Source organism: Stegodyphus dumicola, chromosome 4 (assembly GCF_044657685.1).
Source record: "Stegodyphus dumicola isolate Sdum_Otavi_A_Nest chromosome 4, ASM4465768v1".
In the NCBI taxonomy this organism is placed as follows: Eukaryota; Metazoa; Arthropoda; class Arachnida; order Araneae; family Eresidae; genus Stegodyphus; species Stegodyphus dumicola.
Window position 1 is genome coordinate 175948357 of NC_140771.1, and position 17759 is coordinate 175966115.

Consider the following 17759-nt stretch of genomic DNA (forward strand, 5'->3'; position numbering starts at 1 on the left):
ACAGAGATACAAGTGAAATGCGCATTTATCCAATGTGGCAGCTCACCAAAGTGGAATGTTTTGTTTTAGGTCGAAAGGTTTCAGTTCCTAAAAGTTTGAGTTCAAGTTCCCGATTAGCTACGTCATCAGCATTACTCAAGCCATGCGACATAGATTTATCTAAAAATAGCGCAGTCCAGAAATGTTATTTGAAGTATAGGAAGTTTAATAAGATTATTCTTTCATTCTTATTATTGTTATATATATAATTAATTAATTTTCTAGTTTCAGCATTATTGGGGGCTTTAGAAATTAAATGGCTTTTTGTTACTAAAAAGAAAGTAACCAAAGTTACTTACATTAGAGTAATTTACAATTAAATACAAAATATACAGTTCTTCAAATCTAAAAAAACTCTAATTTCATACTCTATTGACAGTTTTAAGAAAAGTCCATCATAATTTATTAATAGCCTAAAAATAACCAACATACACTAAAGATTAAGTTTGAAAGTTCTCTTCTTTTATTAAACATTTTAATTTTATTGTATTGAATAATTTTTAGATCAAGAAAATCAATTTCTGTTGACTTGTATTTGTTTTATTACATTTAATTTATTAATTTATTAATAGCCTAAAAATAACCAACATACACTAAAGATTAAGTTTGAAAGTTCTCTTCTTTTATTAAACATTTTAATTTTATTGTATTGAATAATTTTTAGATCAAGAAAATCAATTTCTGTTGACTTGTATTTGTTTTATTACATTTAAAGCTAGAAGGGTATGTTTGAAATTTTTCATTAGAAACAAAATTATTGAAAGTAATAGCATCGTCTATGTATCTCTAGATAGTGGCAAATAGTTTTAAATTAGTATCATCCTGCTATAAATTTCTTTTAGAAGAAGAATGATGTAGGTTTTCAAAATCATGGTAGTTAATTTCTTTAATTTTGATATTTTTAATTGCTGAAATAACGGGGAGGTTATTTTTTATAATCCAACAGAAACTGTGATCTAGGCCATCTGAATTAAAAATAAAAGAACTAATTTTTTTAAGTTGTATCACAAATAAGTAGTCAGTATTTTTCGTATAAGTTTTGGTTCCTTTTGCTATAAATCTGAATTTAATCAATGTCTTATTAAAGCATATAGGTTAAAGTTTATATAGAGAAGAAATATTAAAGCATTTTGTTCAGTCAGGTGGAGTAGAAATTTTAAGTTTGTAGTAAAAGGTTTTTAGTTTTTTGATGTTGGAAACTTCTCTTTCTTTTTTTTTTTTTTTTTTGGGGGGGGGGGGTAGGTAACTTATTGATTAAAGTCGGTTTCAGTTATTTGGCTGTAAATTTGTTTTTCGAATGATACTGAAATTATTGCTTCCTCTATCTATTTAGGTATATATATAGAGGGTGTTCCGGCTAATCGGCTACAAACTTTTAGAAGAGGTAATGTATTCCTAGATGATGGAAAATCACATAGCAATGCATGTTCGGAAATGCTTTCTTGACATGGTAGTGACAACACAAAACACAAGAAAGGAAGGACATGAACAGGGTGAGAAAACTTGTTTATTTGGCTTAATACAGTAGACAGTAAGAACAAAAAAAATCGTTGTCACGAAACGTGTGTGAAAATACTTCCCATAACCATGATGCAGGCTCACATCTCCTGTGGATGAAAGATCTGATGTTCTGGAAAATACCAGGCATGTCCCAGACTTCTCCAGCAGCTGCCATGATGCATGCAACAAGTTCCTGAGCTCTGTTAATGGAGGTTTTGTACACCAGTGTCTTGCTGTAACCCCAGAGGAAGTAGTCAATGCTGGGGAGGTCTGGAGATCTTGCTGGCCAATGCAATATTTTAACATTCCCAACATTTTAGCTGTACTAAGCATAATAAACATGTTTTCTCACCCTTTTCTTGTCTTTCATTTCTTGTGTTTTGTGTCACCACTTCCGCATAAGGAAAGTATGTCCGACCCTACATTGCTGTGTGATTTTCCTTTGTCTAGTTGTAGTCTACCTCTCCAGAAAGTTTATAATTTATTTTTTGAAACACTTTGTATATATTTTGAGATATTTAGGAAATTTATTCTCGTAGTATTAAAAACATTTTACATAATGTTTTAATTTTTAGTAATTGATAAATCATTCGTTAACTCATTAAAATTTGAAAATATAAGTATTTTTCTTCCCTCCCCCCACCAAAAAGTATGTTTCAATAATATTTAATTAAACTCTTATAAAGGTGTATCTTAATTATAAAAAATCAGTGAATAATCAAGGTTTTGAATGACCTAATCAGACTTGCAAATTTGTGTGATAATTAATATAAATATAATCATTTAATAAAAAGTACATTAAGCCTAGAGGAAAATATCATCTTGGAAGCTTAAAGCTGACATCCACATACAATGAAATAAATGAATCATAAAATGGTGTCAATTAGGTGTTCTTTGCATAAATACTACAGAATAGTTTTACTTTATCATTTAATTAAAGACTGTCATCTTAATAATAATATATTATATTCATCTACTATATCATAAGATCTTCATGTACACTTATGTCCAGAAGTTAAGCATCAAAGGGAAAAAAAAGTGAATAAAAAAGCAAGTGTGTATTCAAATTCAGTGAAACTTTCATGAATTATAGGATAAGACTGAATCATAAGTACTTTCATGAATCATAGGGTAAAACAAGAGATCAAAGGAAATCATAGGGTAAAACGAGAGATGCTAGCAATGAGAAATTCAAAGAAAATAAATAATTAAACAATAAAATGTATTAATGGAGAACTGTAGTTTTGATAAACTCTGTTGGAAACACATGCTGTATAGTATCAACTCCTGCCAAAAATAAGATCTTTGGTGATTTGGGATATTCATACCCATTCATAGAGCATATTCTTAATTCATAAAAATCCCATGCAGAGTCACGGAAGGAAATGAAACAAATTCTAAACATGTTCCTTGCATGTTTGATGGTATTCAAATCGTGTGATCTCAGTGGCTATTCCATCCTATTCTAATTACTGGCTGATAGTGATAGCCCTTTAATCTTGTGCATTACCATCTATAAAGATAGTACCAAGACTATAGTTGCAAAAAATGAAGGAACATGTATAGCAAGAATGTGATCTCTCTACTGCACTGTAACCAGAACAGATAGCTAGGATCCTTAAACATCCATCTGGTGATCTCATGATGCAGTTGCTTCTGTTTGCTATTGGTTTTACAGGTATGGAATTTAGAAACAATATTTAAAAAAGGGGCCATATTCCTGTGACTGTCACTCACCACTTTCTGAATGTGCTGTTGCCTTTCATATATAATTATTCAAATGGTGATGTGTGCTCATTTTTCACAATGTGGCAAAATCAGTTTTCCTTTTGAAATTTGATGTAGGAACATCATTTTTATACATAAAACCTTTTTGTTAATAAAATGTTTCAGTATATGTAATATTTTTTCTGCAAGGTAGTTTCCAAATATCCACACCTGTTAAGTACACAAATTCTGTAGCTGCCTAATCTTAATTTTGCAGAATTTTCCCATTTATTGCTTAACTTTTGAATTCCAGTGTATTAGATACTAATCTTCTGTTAAGCATTTTATATTTATTTGTGAACATTTCTCTCAACAGTGCATGCAAGCAGAACCCAAAGAAAACTTCTCTATGTATCGATGGTCAACTGTTTTATACAGTCTCTTTTTTGAAATCAAATGCCTTAAGAAGGTAAGGTAATAGAATTGTCATAAAAGAAAATATTTTGTACTTAAAAGGAAACTAATGTAGCAGCTACATGCATCAGGTTAATACTGCATAAACTTTTGTGTCTACTGTTGTATTCATCTACTATATACAGTTGTGCTATCCATAAATTTCAAGTTTTTGCTCATTTGTTTTTTATTTAGAATATATTGTTGCATTTCCATGTGTTATATTTTTAAATGACGTCTGTTAGCTTCAATTCTGTGTTTCTTTAGTACTTTCTGGGCATGCTTCTAATGTTGATGACCTAATCATTCATTTGCAGTTCTGAGTTCATGAACTTTTTAAAAAGCATATTCAATAAAATTATGGCTTAAAGCTGAGCCTTGAAAAAAAGTATTTTGATCACTATCAGGTATATATTATACATTTTTAGGATCACTACATTTCCACCTTCCATTAACAAGATTTCAACATTTATTTTACCCATACCTTTAGAATACATGCAAATTCCATTTCTGAGGGTTTTAGGCGAAAGCATTATATGATAAAAAAAATATTCAATGGAGCATATTTGATGAGTTGTTCCCAAATCAGTAATCCAAAAATCCCCATTCTCAGTTATAGGGGTCACTTTCTCTAAATTCTACTTATAAACAAAACAGTTCTTCATTCTGTGGCCTGTTTTTTCACAGTAAAAGCATTTCAATCATTAATTGACCATGTTTTCTATAATAATAGTTTTGGGTGTTTGACATTTTCATTTTAACAAGATGTGTACTGTCATTCTAATCTCTACAGTTCACATTTTAGAAAGTTCTTTTCTGTGAAATTTGAACTGTTATTTCCTTTAGTTGCCTTTACTGCAGTTTTAAGTTGAGTAGCTACAAGCACTGTATTACAGTTATTGACATATAGATTACTGATTCCATGATCAGTTTACTTTACCATTTTTATTGAGCTAAGTTCAAGGTTTAGTTCTTTAAATTTCAGGCATTAAAACCCAAGCATGAAAATATCTATTTTCATTCATTTATTATAGTCATTGTATAATTATTATTACCATCTTTTCTGAAATGCATTCTCCTGATTGAGCTAAACAATGAATAAAAGACTTTTATGTTACTGATATACATAGCAGTGTCATCAGTAGTTCTGAAATTCAAGTTGCTCTAAATAAATGGAGTTTGCACATTTCTGTTTATACCACGCAATTTAATTTTTATTTAACTAAAATTTTCACAGTTCATTATAATTGTCAAAGGCTTCTTCCCTAATGTAATAACAAAGATTTTAGCAGTTTTTTACCTTTATTCTATTTCCTAATTTTTAGTAGCAATTTCAGGTTTCATAAAAGATCTATAACTTCTAATGCATCCCATGCATTAAGAAATACACTTACTTGAAATTTCTATTGTGCTTACTTAAAAAAAACTCCCATTGTTTACTTGTTATACATCCATTTTTCAAAAATTCTAAAAAATTTACTCACAACACAAAAATGTCCGTAAAATAACCGGTAGTTGCTAAGCCTATTTTCAAAACAAAAAGTAGCAACAAGCTCTAAAAGTATATTTGAAAGGTATGGACTTTAAACATTAATTTTAGGCAATTAGCTTTCAGATATGCCTGAAATAGGGCATTGTTATTCTTCTATGTGACATTTTATGTTATGCATAAAAGGAATTTGCAGTGCAATAAATGGTACATGCATAACTGGGCAGAATATCAATCTATTGAAGTAGAAATAGTATACTAATAATTCTGATTAATAAGCAGCATGTAGTCTAGCATTTTTATGTTGAAAAATGGATCCTGAGATATCTTGTATGAATGATCATACCATTGGCTCCCTTCTCAGAGCTTCATAACATGGAGCTGCCAGTGTATTTGGAAGAAGACTTAAAAGGTCTTCCTACCATATATTAGGCCATCCCATACTACAGCCAAAAGTCATTAATCCGGACTCGTTGGGACTTCGGCGATTCCGGATTATAGATCATTAGTTTAAATCTGGTAAGATAGCATGCAGAAATTATAAAATTAAAAATATGAAACCGTAATTTATGAAATAAAGAACAATTATGATCTAAAGGGTATCAAAATTTACAAAAAAAAAAAAAAAAAAAAAAAAGCTTAATATTTGTTTACTTTATTAAACATTTCTTTCAATGTAAGTTGTTTAAGTTGCTTCGTTTTTTATGTGATAATACATTCTCTTTAATTCTATAAACAGACATAATTTCTTCTTCAGCTACAATGTTCCGCTGTTCAAGTCCTATAATTGCTGTGTCGAGAATACCGATTAATTTGTGAATCGAAATTTTTTCGTTTTCAATAACCTCTGTCACTTTCTTCGCTATCGGAAGCAAATTATAATGACGAGGAATTTGATTTAAATCGTATCAAGGACGGAGTACATCGAGATGAAATACTACATTTAGTAAGGAATTATAAGCCAAATAAAATAAAAGCATCTGCCCTGAAGATAAGGATAGTGCTGACAGACCAACTTCCAATAAATTGTGCGCCGCGGCGTTAAAGATAAACAAAGTTTAGATAAACAAATGTTAAAGTTTAGATAAACAAAAGATATGCCTTTATCCATTTTTTTGCAGCAATTCCACTTTTTGTTTAATGCTTTTCGAAACATACTTTCACTTTGTAGATCTTTTACATATTAGTAAATATATATCAGAAATTCTATTTGACATAATCGAAAGTTCAAGCTTACTTTTATAAAATTGCTCTAACAGTGTGCAAAAAATAATAAGCCAAATCCAATTCGAAGATTAAGGAACAACGCAATGTGCAACATTAACTGAATTAGATAATTTTAGCTTAGCTTATACCGTACGTTACACATTAAACGTGCATTCGTAAACGTATTTTGTGCACGCGCACATGCATATTCGCAGCCGTAAGGGTCTTACGCGCATGCGTCTGCGCAGAAAGTTTGTAGCTTTGAAGTCCGGATTATAGATCATTCCGGATTATGGGTGTGCGAATTAACGACTTTTCACTGTATTATTCTGGAAGCATGGCTAGTGTGACATTTTCTCATGAAGATGTGTTGATAACATTTTCCACATGGTCTCCAAACTAATCTCTGATCATTTGTACTCGTGAGACAAAAGCTAGATTCATCGCGTAAAAGGTTTGTCTTCTTGTCTAGTATGTATCGCTGCATAGAGACACTATAATTAGCTTTCAAGAATAGTGGCTTGTTGAAAATTTGTTGTTGATTATTTGGCTTGTAGCCATTGATTGGGTAATTGTTTGTGTTTCTAATTAATTTCTTCTAATTGTTTGTGTAGGTACTGTTAGATCTCTTGAACTTGGTATATGGTATCTAAATTCACTTGGCATAGTGTAAGCATCACTGTGCACCATTCTAGAAACTCAAGACATTGCACTACCGAACCACAAGACCATTTAATTTCTTAATTATCATATAGCATTAAAAAAAAACTTGCTGTTGATCAGTCTTTCATATCATTTAAACTCTTCTCACATGCTGTTGATTAGAGCTGGACACTTAAAAATATAATTTGTAGGCTTTAATTACACTTGCAATCCTTTCAGTTTACATAACTTTTTTTCTTAATGTTGCTGCTTCAATGTAGAGAATGAAGGTAATAGTTTTTTTTTTACTTTATTGTATGCTCTCATATGCTAGTTTCATTGGAATCTTTCTTGTATTAAAATTTTTGCTTAAGAATCTGTAGGTAATTTGCGAAATATCCGTTTTAATAATAGTATAAAAATTAATTATCATTATGAGAAAATTAGAGTACTATATATTCTTAATATAACGAGAATCTTTTGTTAGAGGCAAGTAATAGTTTTCAGCTGCCAGTTTTAGAGCGTAATGTAACCTTTTTTCAAAATCATTTCTGTTTTTTTTTTTTTTTTTTTTTTTTTTTTAAATACTTAGGTGCTTTTTGAAGGTTTGCAGAGATTTCATCAAACTTGTGCCAATCATTCTGCCAGTAATCTGAAGGAACAGATCATTCTTCATTTACCTGGAATCAAAAGATACAAATTATAGATATGGCATATAAAAATCATAAATAAAAACTGCTCATACTTTTTGTAAATCCTTCTGAGTGAAATTTAGAATGAAGAGTTCCTCTATTACGAAAATTTAGAATGAAGAGTTCCTTTATTAGACAGACACATGTTTTGGATATAACGTCATGTGTTTTTCTTAGCTATCATAAAATGTACGCAACTTTGAAGACTGTTTCGTGAATTATCATCGAGTCCTTTAAAGTACTGCAGAGTCAGGAGAAGAGTGTAAAGAACCCTTTATTAATTCAAATAAAGTTTAACATCACCAACTCGTACTTGCAAATGCCAACACATTTGGTTTAAATCAAAAGGTAATGAATAATTTAAAAATTAATGGCTTAACAGTTTAACTTTTTGTGCAAGCTGACTCTGCCTCGAAGTTGGCATAAACAAGCCTAATGGCAAGAATAACTCAATGCCCCAGAATTCTAATCGCTAGAGAAACGAAGTTAGCAAAGGCCTTCAGCAGGTGGAGCACAGTCTGATTTCACCCTCCAAAACCTTCTTTTAAATACTTCCTTCTTCTACCTAATTTGAATATCGTGCATGCTGGAAATTTGCATTCTGGCTGGGAAATAAACTGAGGTTGATAGGAAAGGCATTTAAAATAATAGCTTAGAAAATTAAACGATGAGAATATAGCATATCAAAAAAATATTATTTGAGTTATATTAGAATCATTAAAACTCACCAATCATTCCAATAGCAAGTCCCCAGTTGCATTTATCTCCTTTGTGATTATTGCACCATTTTGCCAAACCCTGTAGTCTTTTGATTTAAGTAAGCACATCTGTGCATCATACTTATGCAATATTGGCACTAAATCATAGTGTTTGGCAACACTTTTTGTTTTTCAAAAATTGCCAGTGGGGACATATGTTACTAACCAATTTTTTTCAATTGTAAAAGAAAATCTTCCATTATTCAGGTAATTTGTAAAATATTTGAACAGTTCAACAGATAAATGTCTCCTGTTTTCAGTTATATTGCATCGTGAATAAAGCAAGGAAGTAGTATGCTTAAAGAGTCTAATAAGGATTATATATACAGGATGATTCTAAATTGTTTTTACAAATTAAGAGGGCTGATAGTACTGATCCAGATGAGCAATAATTACCATAGAACATAAGGTCGCATTCCACTCTTAAGAGGCAGAAAAGATGAATATTAGAATTCCAACCTGAACTTACAACAGAGTTGGGAGAGTGAACGAATGAGACCAAAAGTTGCACAATCAGTTTAGTGAAAATCTCGGAGAGTGCACAAAATGGATAAAACCAAAAACTTGGCTTTCAAGTGTTAATTTGAGCTCAATATCAAGTATCAAGGTAGCAGTTTTTTTTCCCTTTGCCATCTTTTATCATGTCCTGCAGGACTTAATTTGCTGTGCTCATTCTACTTGAAGCGCTCTTCTATGGGACATGAAGTTCTGACAGCCAGAACACAGCATGAACTTTTCATGCTAATCTCGTCATACAGCGGAAGTTGGAGCTAGTTGATAATATTCAGCACTTGATTAGAAAATTAACTTGTTGCAATTGTTTGCGAGATTGAGACCTTGCCAACCAAAGATGTGCATTTGAGTGTTTGCTATCAAAGTCCGAGCTCGAATTAACACTCGAAAGCCAAGTTTTGGTTTTATCCGTTTTGTGCACCCTCTGTGAGTTTTTCACTAAACTGATTGTGCAACTTTTGGTCTTGTTCATTCACTCTCCCAACACTGCTGTAAGTTCAGTTCTGATATTCCTCTTTTCTGACTTTCAGAGTGGAATGCACCCCTATGTTCTATGGTAATTATTGCTCATCTGGGTGAGTACTATCACCCCTCTTAATTTGTAAAAATAATTTAGAATCATCCTGTATAATATGGTTCCTATAATTCCCAGAATTTTGTATAAAAAGCATTTTTCTCTGGGGGTTACGTTACCTTATTGTACATTTATAAACTGCATGCTTTTCCTCTTTTTTTTTTTTTTTTTTTTTTTTTTTTTAAATTTATTTTTAACTGTTAAAATTAGTTGTTGATTATTTTACTATATTGTTGATTGGCATAGCTTTATCTTTCAAACAATTCTTATAAATCAAAATTCTTTTACATTAAGTAAAATTATTATTATTAATATGACTTGATTTTTAAAATTTTGAACTTAACATATTTATATTTCTAGAAAATTCAAAAGTATTAAAAGTATTACAACACCAGTAAGTTTTAATTAAAACTTTTTTATATAGTCCATAATAATAATGTGAATATGTTTTATTTTCAGTTTAGTTCTGAATCATTTTTTCCATCGCCTGTGTATAGAAAAGCAAAGAAGGTAATGTTTACCATGTGTTTCTGTCCAAAATACTTTTCAGAATTAATTATCAATTGTAGGTTTGCTAAGATTAGGTCTCAATTTTCTTTTCTAAGAAATTTTTCTATTTTTCATTTTTTCTATTAAATATCTGACATTTTTTTCATTTTTGTTATAAAAGCAACCAAATATTGTAATTTCATATATTTTGTTTGTTCTTTTTCTATAACAAAATAAGAGTTCTTAAGATTTTTTAGTAAGTAAGCATATGAAAATAAATATTTCTTATCATTATATATACAGTACAAAGTCAGAAATCTGGATGTCCAATATTCGGAATGGTCTAAAATCCGGACCTCAAAACCACCACCAATATTTTTTTTTTTTTTTTTTTTTTTTTTTTTTGGTTTGTTTTTGTATGGTTTACGCAAGCACATTTGATTTTTCCTCCAATAATAAAACATCTTGAGAGTCCCGATTCTTAATTTCTAATTAATTCTTTGTTGTTACCAAAGAAAAATTAATTTAGCATAAATTTGTGCGATCAATAATTTGGCTTCGTAACTGCGTATCTGCTTCACATACATCTCAAACCGAAACATTCTACATAGAAACATCATTAATTTTACACCTACTAACATTTTATATCCCTAACATCAACCTGGTGAATCATTATTTATTATATTTTGCTTTCATCACTGCATGTTTATCAACACATGGCAACTTGAGTAATAACTCCTGCGACAATGCCCAAACAATTTTTTTTTTTTTTTTTTTTTTTTTTTGTGTGTGTGTGTGTGTGTTAGGAATTTAATTAGTAAAACTGCTTCACAAACTTCCAATCTATCAGAGTGCAGGTCTGTTCACTCAGTTTGAGATGCTCGGATTAGGAGCTCATCGAAAGTCACTCGAGGCTCATTTGGATAAGTGTAAACCAGCCTCAAGTTTCACAACTAAGCTCCCTAGCTTTCCCAACTCGTATTTATAACTTGCAGTATAGGCTGTGGAAACTTCTGGAAGAATCAGTCATAAGGATTTAAAAATGTGTTTTCTGAATCTTCCCAAAGTCACCAAGTTGACAAGGAATCACCACCTTGGCAGCAAAAAATGTTGCAAAGTCTTTTAGGAATGAAACCTCCTATATCTCGAGTTCTCGTTGAGCTATTTGTACAATTCCATAGCCATTGCTTTCAGAACTAAAAGTATCTACAATTCTATGCAAAATAATAATAATAATAATAATAATAATAATAATAATAAAACTACCATTCTAAAATTAATAAATAAGTAAAATAAATAAATAATATGATACAAAATACTACAGCAATATAGAGAAACAAAAATACAGTCAAAAAGGATAAAATATTTACAGCAGTTCTGTATCATTTCAAATAATATACTGAAATCTGTATGTCAAAATCAGATCCCCCCCCCACAGAATTTAACTCTTGTATTATGCCTGTAATTAGAAAATATGTAATTTTTACCTGGTATGATACACATTATATTAATCAAAATTTGTACATTTTTCCTGCAACTAAGGGAGCCACAGCCTATTGGGCAGGGCTGTGGAGTCGGAATTGGAGTTGAGCAGATTTTGGGATAAAAGGAGTTTGAGCTGGAGTCGATAAAAACATGTAGACTCCTACTCCAGTTTTTGTTGGACAGTTTGAATTTGAAATGAAATTAAAGTGAATTAAAAAACAAAATAATGACAAACTGAGTTATTATTTTATGAATGGACTATATACATTAATAAATAGTTATTTTCTATTTTATTGACATATTAATAAATAAATTTAAGGGAGGAGGATGGATGTGATATTTGCCATTAGTGATTAGACTGATTCATTTAGTTACTTTATTTAGTTACAAATCTGCTTGCTAAATTTAGGTAAGCAGCAATAGCAGCAAGAACTCCCAAAATTGATGCTGTTCTTAGGAAGAGAGCAGGATAAGGAGCAATTATTGATCAAGCAACACAATGAGGAAGTACATATTTGATGATATAAAGGTTGTTAGAATTAAGAACTTTTTTAGAAGATGTAGATAACCCTAATGTTTCACTAACAGAAAGAATGTAGAACGATCTTTCAGAATTGGAAACTCTTCTTTCTACACTGTATATAGCCACAAAAAAGCTACAATCTGAAGAATTAACAGGAGGCGAGAATGGAAGAATGTGATGTTTGTTCTTTCTGAAAGGGAGGGTTTGTTGCAGAAGGAATTATTTCTTCAATGAAGAAAAGAGAAACTAGTGTGCTAAACAATGAGATCTTGCTGCGTTCAATATATGTAGATCCAAAACATCGAATATGGTTAGATGATGAACAAATTAAGAAGACAAAGAAAGCTATATATGAACTTTTTCATAACAATTGGGAGTATTCAAATCAGGACAATCAAACAGCAGACATTGCAACTGAGTCTCTATTATCCTCTTTCAGTGATGTTAGAGATTTCAGATTTTGAGATATATGTTTGGATAATATTGAAAAGGCAAAAGCAACACAAATGAAAATAAAGAACCAAGACCCTTTAGATATAAAACTGAAGAAATAAAAACAAGATTTCTACAGGGCCTTTGAAGAAATAGAGAAATATGTTTGCTCTTGCAAGACACCTCTTTTAGAACTTATAAAAATCTATCCTGAAAAGTTAAAAGAAGTAGCCCTAATAGTAACAGCTCTTCCTCCTACTCAAGTGAGTGTGGAAAGACTCTTCTCAGGTCTGAAGTTTATCAAATTCAGTTTATGCTCCTCCAACAAAGATCTTGCTGAAGCTATACTGTTTCTTAGAAATAACTAATGACAGTTTTTCCATTTCATTATAAATGTTAATTAATATAAATAATTTGCTGTGCCATCAGTTTTTTTTTTTTTTTTTTTTTTTTTTTTTTCCCTGTAGCATCTATTACTTCTTTTATATTAAAAAATAAACTCTAACTCATGTGTATATGTTTGGAATTGGTCATTTTCCCTACCGACTCCAGAGCCCTGCTACTGAGAACCCCTTGTTAGTCAGCGAGAGGATACACCGTTAACCTGGTTCATAAGAATGTGAATTGGCGTATGTCTGGAAATCTGGGTACCACTCTGAATATTCGCCTTAGACATTTAAATGCTCCAAAAGCCCCCACCTACTTGCCAGGCCCAAGAGGTCACCACTCCCTTTTCTCGGTGTTTGGTGAGGGGCATGATCTGATCACCAGAAGATCTGACTGGTCCTCAAAATGCTCCCACCAGTACTACACGGGCTGCATGTCACATCAGGACATTACCTATCAAACTTGATGTCGTCCTGCACCTAGCTACAGAACCATCTGTTCTACGACTTACACCACCCACCTAACTGGGCCAATGATTTTACTCAAGGTATCTCCAAGCCGGCAGGGGAACTAAAATATTTATTTCCTGATTATGTTATAGTAATTATTTTGTTATTTAATAATATATTCTTCATAATTTTATCATGCAAGAAAAATCATTTGATATTCAGAGTTTTATATTAGTACTTTATCAGGCCTTATCCCATGTTTATCTACTTTCAGATGCGTGATCTGCAGCACTTTTACCTTGTAAAACTTACACCTGTATCTGATCTTCCTGAATTAGTCACTGACAATAATAAACTTCTTGAATTCTACTATTTTGTTCGCAATCATTTTGGTAAAAGGACAGCCTTTGTTATTCCCACTATGGAGTAAGCTAAGAATCAACTTATAATTTTTTTTCTCTTAGTATGTCTACTAATAATTAATTCTTATTAGAATATGTGCTAGTTCTGATTTTTCATAATCTGAAAAATATTTACTGTTTCATATAATTTTGCAAATAGTAATTCAAAGATAAAACAATCTCTTCCCTAAATTATTTAGTTGAAAGATATTTATTAAAATAAGTTCACTTGGTCCATTTCTTTCTGAAATTGGTTTAGATATATGCTTTATTTAACATTAAAATGTCTTTGCAGAAATTGAAAAATTAGGAATATTTACTTTTTAAAAATCCAATGGCTAAAAGTAATTTCAAGATCAGCCGATGAATTAATTAAATTCTATGTAAGAAAAGGCTACAGTCATTACTTCCGATGAAATGGAAGTCACAAAATTAAATTTACATAAATAGGAAAGAAAAGTAGAAGGGACGAAAAAAAATTTCATTTTAATTTGCTTGAATAGTGTGGCTACTTTGATCTAGTCATAAGCTTTGTGTCTACTTTATATCTTTTGCTTCATAATTTTAATTCTTTTAAATAAAAGAAAATGTTTAGCACATTTTCTCATGATTTAGAAATGCATTGTAAATATAGCCTTTCAAGAACTTTTTTTTTTAAACTGCAATCATTTACAGAGTTAATTATATGAAATTTGAATTAAAATATAAAGAACTGCTTTTTGATTTCAATTTTTATAGTAAAAGAGGAACATTACCTCACTGTCTTTGATATAAGTCAGAGACTGGTAGGAGTCATCAGTTAACTGAGACTTTTCTAAACTGAGGTGTTATTGAATTTAATACTCAAATTATTTTAATTTCTGCTGTGTGATTGAATTAAAATTCATGTTTTCTTTTTCATCTGGCTTCTTTAAAGAGATGTTGGCAAATTAATGTTTACTTGACTTTGACAATAACAAATGAAGGAATATATGCTTTTGAAAAATTGTGATAAACAAAAGAAAACTTGAAAAACATAAAGTTAAATGGAATGTTTTATAGAAATTACCGTCAATAAACTTCTAAGTATCAGAAGCCTATATTAGTAAATCTGTTTTCGTATCTTGGCTGTAGTAATTGTAGAGTGCTTTGCTGTAACTAATAGCTACAACCTATATGTTTATATTGTTTATGGTCAATTGTAAATTTTCTATCTATTAACTCCAGGCAATTTACAATAAAATACACCATATTTCAAAAAGAATATATGTATTACAAAGTGTTATTTTGTTCAAACTATCAATCACTGCGCTTCGGCTCTACTATTGGCGAAACAAATATATAATAAATAGTTTATGTTAATAGCCGCTAGATGTCAGTTGTCTTCTGTTTTGTGTGGTAACCGTCACATGTTTAAAATGGTTACTCCACAGCAGAAATCATTTTGTGTTCTCGAGTTTGTGAAGTGCAATTCCATGATTACAGTGCAAAGACGTTTCAAGTTTAGGTACCAAACTGATCCTCCGAATGAGTCCTGGCCTCCCTCGTGTTCCAACGAAAATGTTGCACGAATTCAAACTGCTTTCCAACGTAGTCCTTCAAAATCAACTCGTTTCAACATCAAATCAACTATTTCTTCAAAATCAACTATTTCTTGCTATTGCCAGTCGGGAGTTACAACTGCCTACAACAACAATTTGGCATGTTTTGAGACATCGGTTGGTTATGAAGCCATACAGGTTACATTTGTTACAGGCTCTGCGTCCTGATGAAAAACGCAAACATGTGGCATTTCGTAACAAGATTATTGATGCCTTTGGCAATGATAACACTTTCGCACAACGCATTGTGTTCAGTGATGAAGCAACTTTTCTTGTTAGTGGTCATGCAAACAAACACAATGTTCGATTTGGGGCCTACAGAACCCACATGCAGCTATTGAACATGTACAAGATTCGCCCAAAATCAGTGTATTTTGTGCAATATCCAAATCATCTGTTTATTGCCCATTCTTTGATGGAAACACGATTAACGGTCAGCAGTATCTCGCTATGTTACAAAACTGTTTCTTTCTGAGGCTGCACGAAGACAACTTCATTTTTGAACAAGACAGGGCACCCCCTCACTGGAGTCGCCAAGTGCTTGATTATCTGAATGAAACTCTACCGAACCGTTGGATTGGTCGTCAAGGAGCTGGTGACTTAGCTTGTCTCAGCTGGCCTTCACTGTCACCGGATTTGACACCCTGTGACTTCTTCCTGTGGGGTTTCATTAAAACTTTTATGTACCGCCACTCCCATAGAACCAGGAAGAGGTGAGGAACCGGATCCGTACTGTTATAACATGAGTGACGATGGACATACTTGCCCGAGTATGGGAGGAATTTGAGTATTGATGTGATATGGTTCGTGTCGCTGATGGAGGACATATTGAACGTCTGTAATCTGAACTTGAGAGGTTCGTACATATGTGTGTAAAGTTTCGTATACATTTGTCATACAGTTTAATAAATATTTGCATTCAAAATACATATATTCTTTTTGAAACATGCTGTATATGTACTATATATTGTGTAGTAACTAAAATAATATCATTACATGAAAAACATTATATAACTTTTCTCTGTCATCATCATTAAAGTTGGACTTCCTCATAATTATGTGTTTTATCAACTCCTTTTTTAAACACTAGAAACAGGCTGAAAAAATCTCCATTTCACATACATAATAGGCCTTTTTTGAAGTATATTAAATATGCACAACAATTTCACGCTATTCATCATACCATAAAGTTTCCAAATTGGATGCCCTCTTTCATTATGGCAAGTCATGTTAGTCAACAGAGATTCCACATTTCTTGTGGTTTTAACAGAAAGTGACCAATTCAGATTGAGAGATAGAATTATCTGTTTGTTTCTTGCTATTGATTCTATTCATTCTACAACATTTTTGTTACTTTAATTAGGGAGAAAGGAGGCTTTGTTACACTTGATGATATGATGAAAATATGTATGCTCCGAATTTAGAAAATTTAGATATTTATCTAGACATTCCATATTTAGGCAAGAAACATTTTGCATAATTTTTATGATTCATTTCTTAATTTAGGAAATGGATACCTTTTTGTGGACCAAGATTAATAAAAGAAGGTATGAATGTGTTCACCAGATTTGGAGACCTGAATCCAAAACAGATCCTCATGCTTTTTAACCAGTTTTCTTCCTGGCCTGAATATGAAGATTCCTCATTTCACACTGCTTTTCAGAAATATAATAAAAAACTTGCATCTGATAAAGATTAATGAAATTTCAAATGACAATATATACTGAGAGAATGTAATATTAATTCTGGAAAGATAGTGTGTTGGATAAAAAATATGTAATTTATTTTCTGAAATATTTATTATATTATTTATGGCAATATTATCCTCAAAAGTTCATTTCTTATATTGATACAATGTAATATTTTCCCAAAGTTTCTCATTTTGTAAACTCATTATTTGTGTGATCATGAGAATTCATTGAAAATTGAACATTTTGAATTGTAAATAAGTATTTAAATCTGCACTTGTTTTCATTTTATTCAAATTCATTATGGATGAAGTTAAAATGGAAGATAATTTCAATAAACAAAAAAAAATTTTTGGACATGGTTTGAGATCCTAGTAATGATATAATCAAGTTAAACATGAAAGCAGTTCAGGAGTCATTTCGAACTAGTGAAAACAACAATAAAAGAGTGCAAAATATTTGACCCTGTTGGCTATTTGTAGTTTGGATTAAGTTCATGTTACAAGACATTTGTCTTCTGGGTTTAGAGTGGGATGTTACACTTCCCACCGATATTAAAAAAGGTGAATGGCCTGATGTGTGGAAATGAAATGTTTAAAAATTCTTGATTTCCATAGAAAATTCTTCCATGACATTAATTACACATAGCTGAGTGTAATTTTAGTAACATTACATCCAGAGCCTTTGGAATATGCTGATTAAAATAAGGAAATTAAAACCAGTTTCATAATGGCAAAAAGAAGAATAGCTCA

General features: G+C 31.2%; 1 protein-coding gene across 5 annotated transcripts in view; it reads left to right on the forward strand.

Annotated features, from left to right (window-relative positions):
- The window catches only part of mtTFB2 (mitochondrial transcription factor B2), a 54528-nt gene extending 37063 nt beyond the window's left edge, over positions 1 to 17465 (forward strand). For 3 of the 5 annotated variants that reach the window (XM_085815800.1, XM_085815797.1, XM_085815799.1), the window contains 4 exons: positions 3623 to 3715; positions 10033 to 10083; positions 13613 to 13764; positions 16826 to 17465. In XM_085815800.1, the coding sequence (XP_085671926.1) occupies positions 3623 to 3715; positions 10033 to 10083; positions 13613 to 13764; positions 16826 to 17018 (489 nt within the window). In that variant the 3' untranslated portion in view covers positions 17019 to 17465. The remainder of the gene's footprint in view (positions 1 to 3622; positions 3716 to 10032; positions 10084 to 13612; positions 13765 to 16825) is intronic. The other 2 variants (XM_085815801.1, XM_085815798.1) reach the window with 2 other exon arrangements.
- Positions 17466 to 17759: the final 294 nt, after the last annotated feature.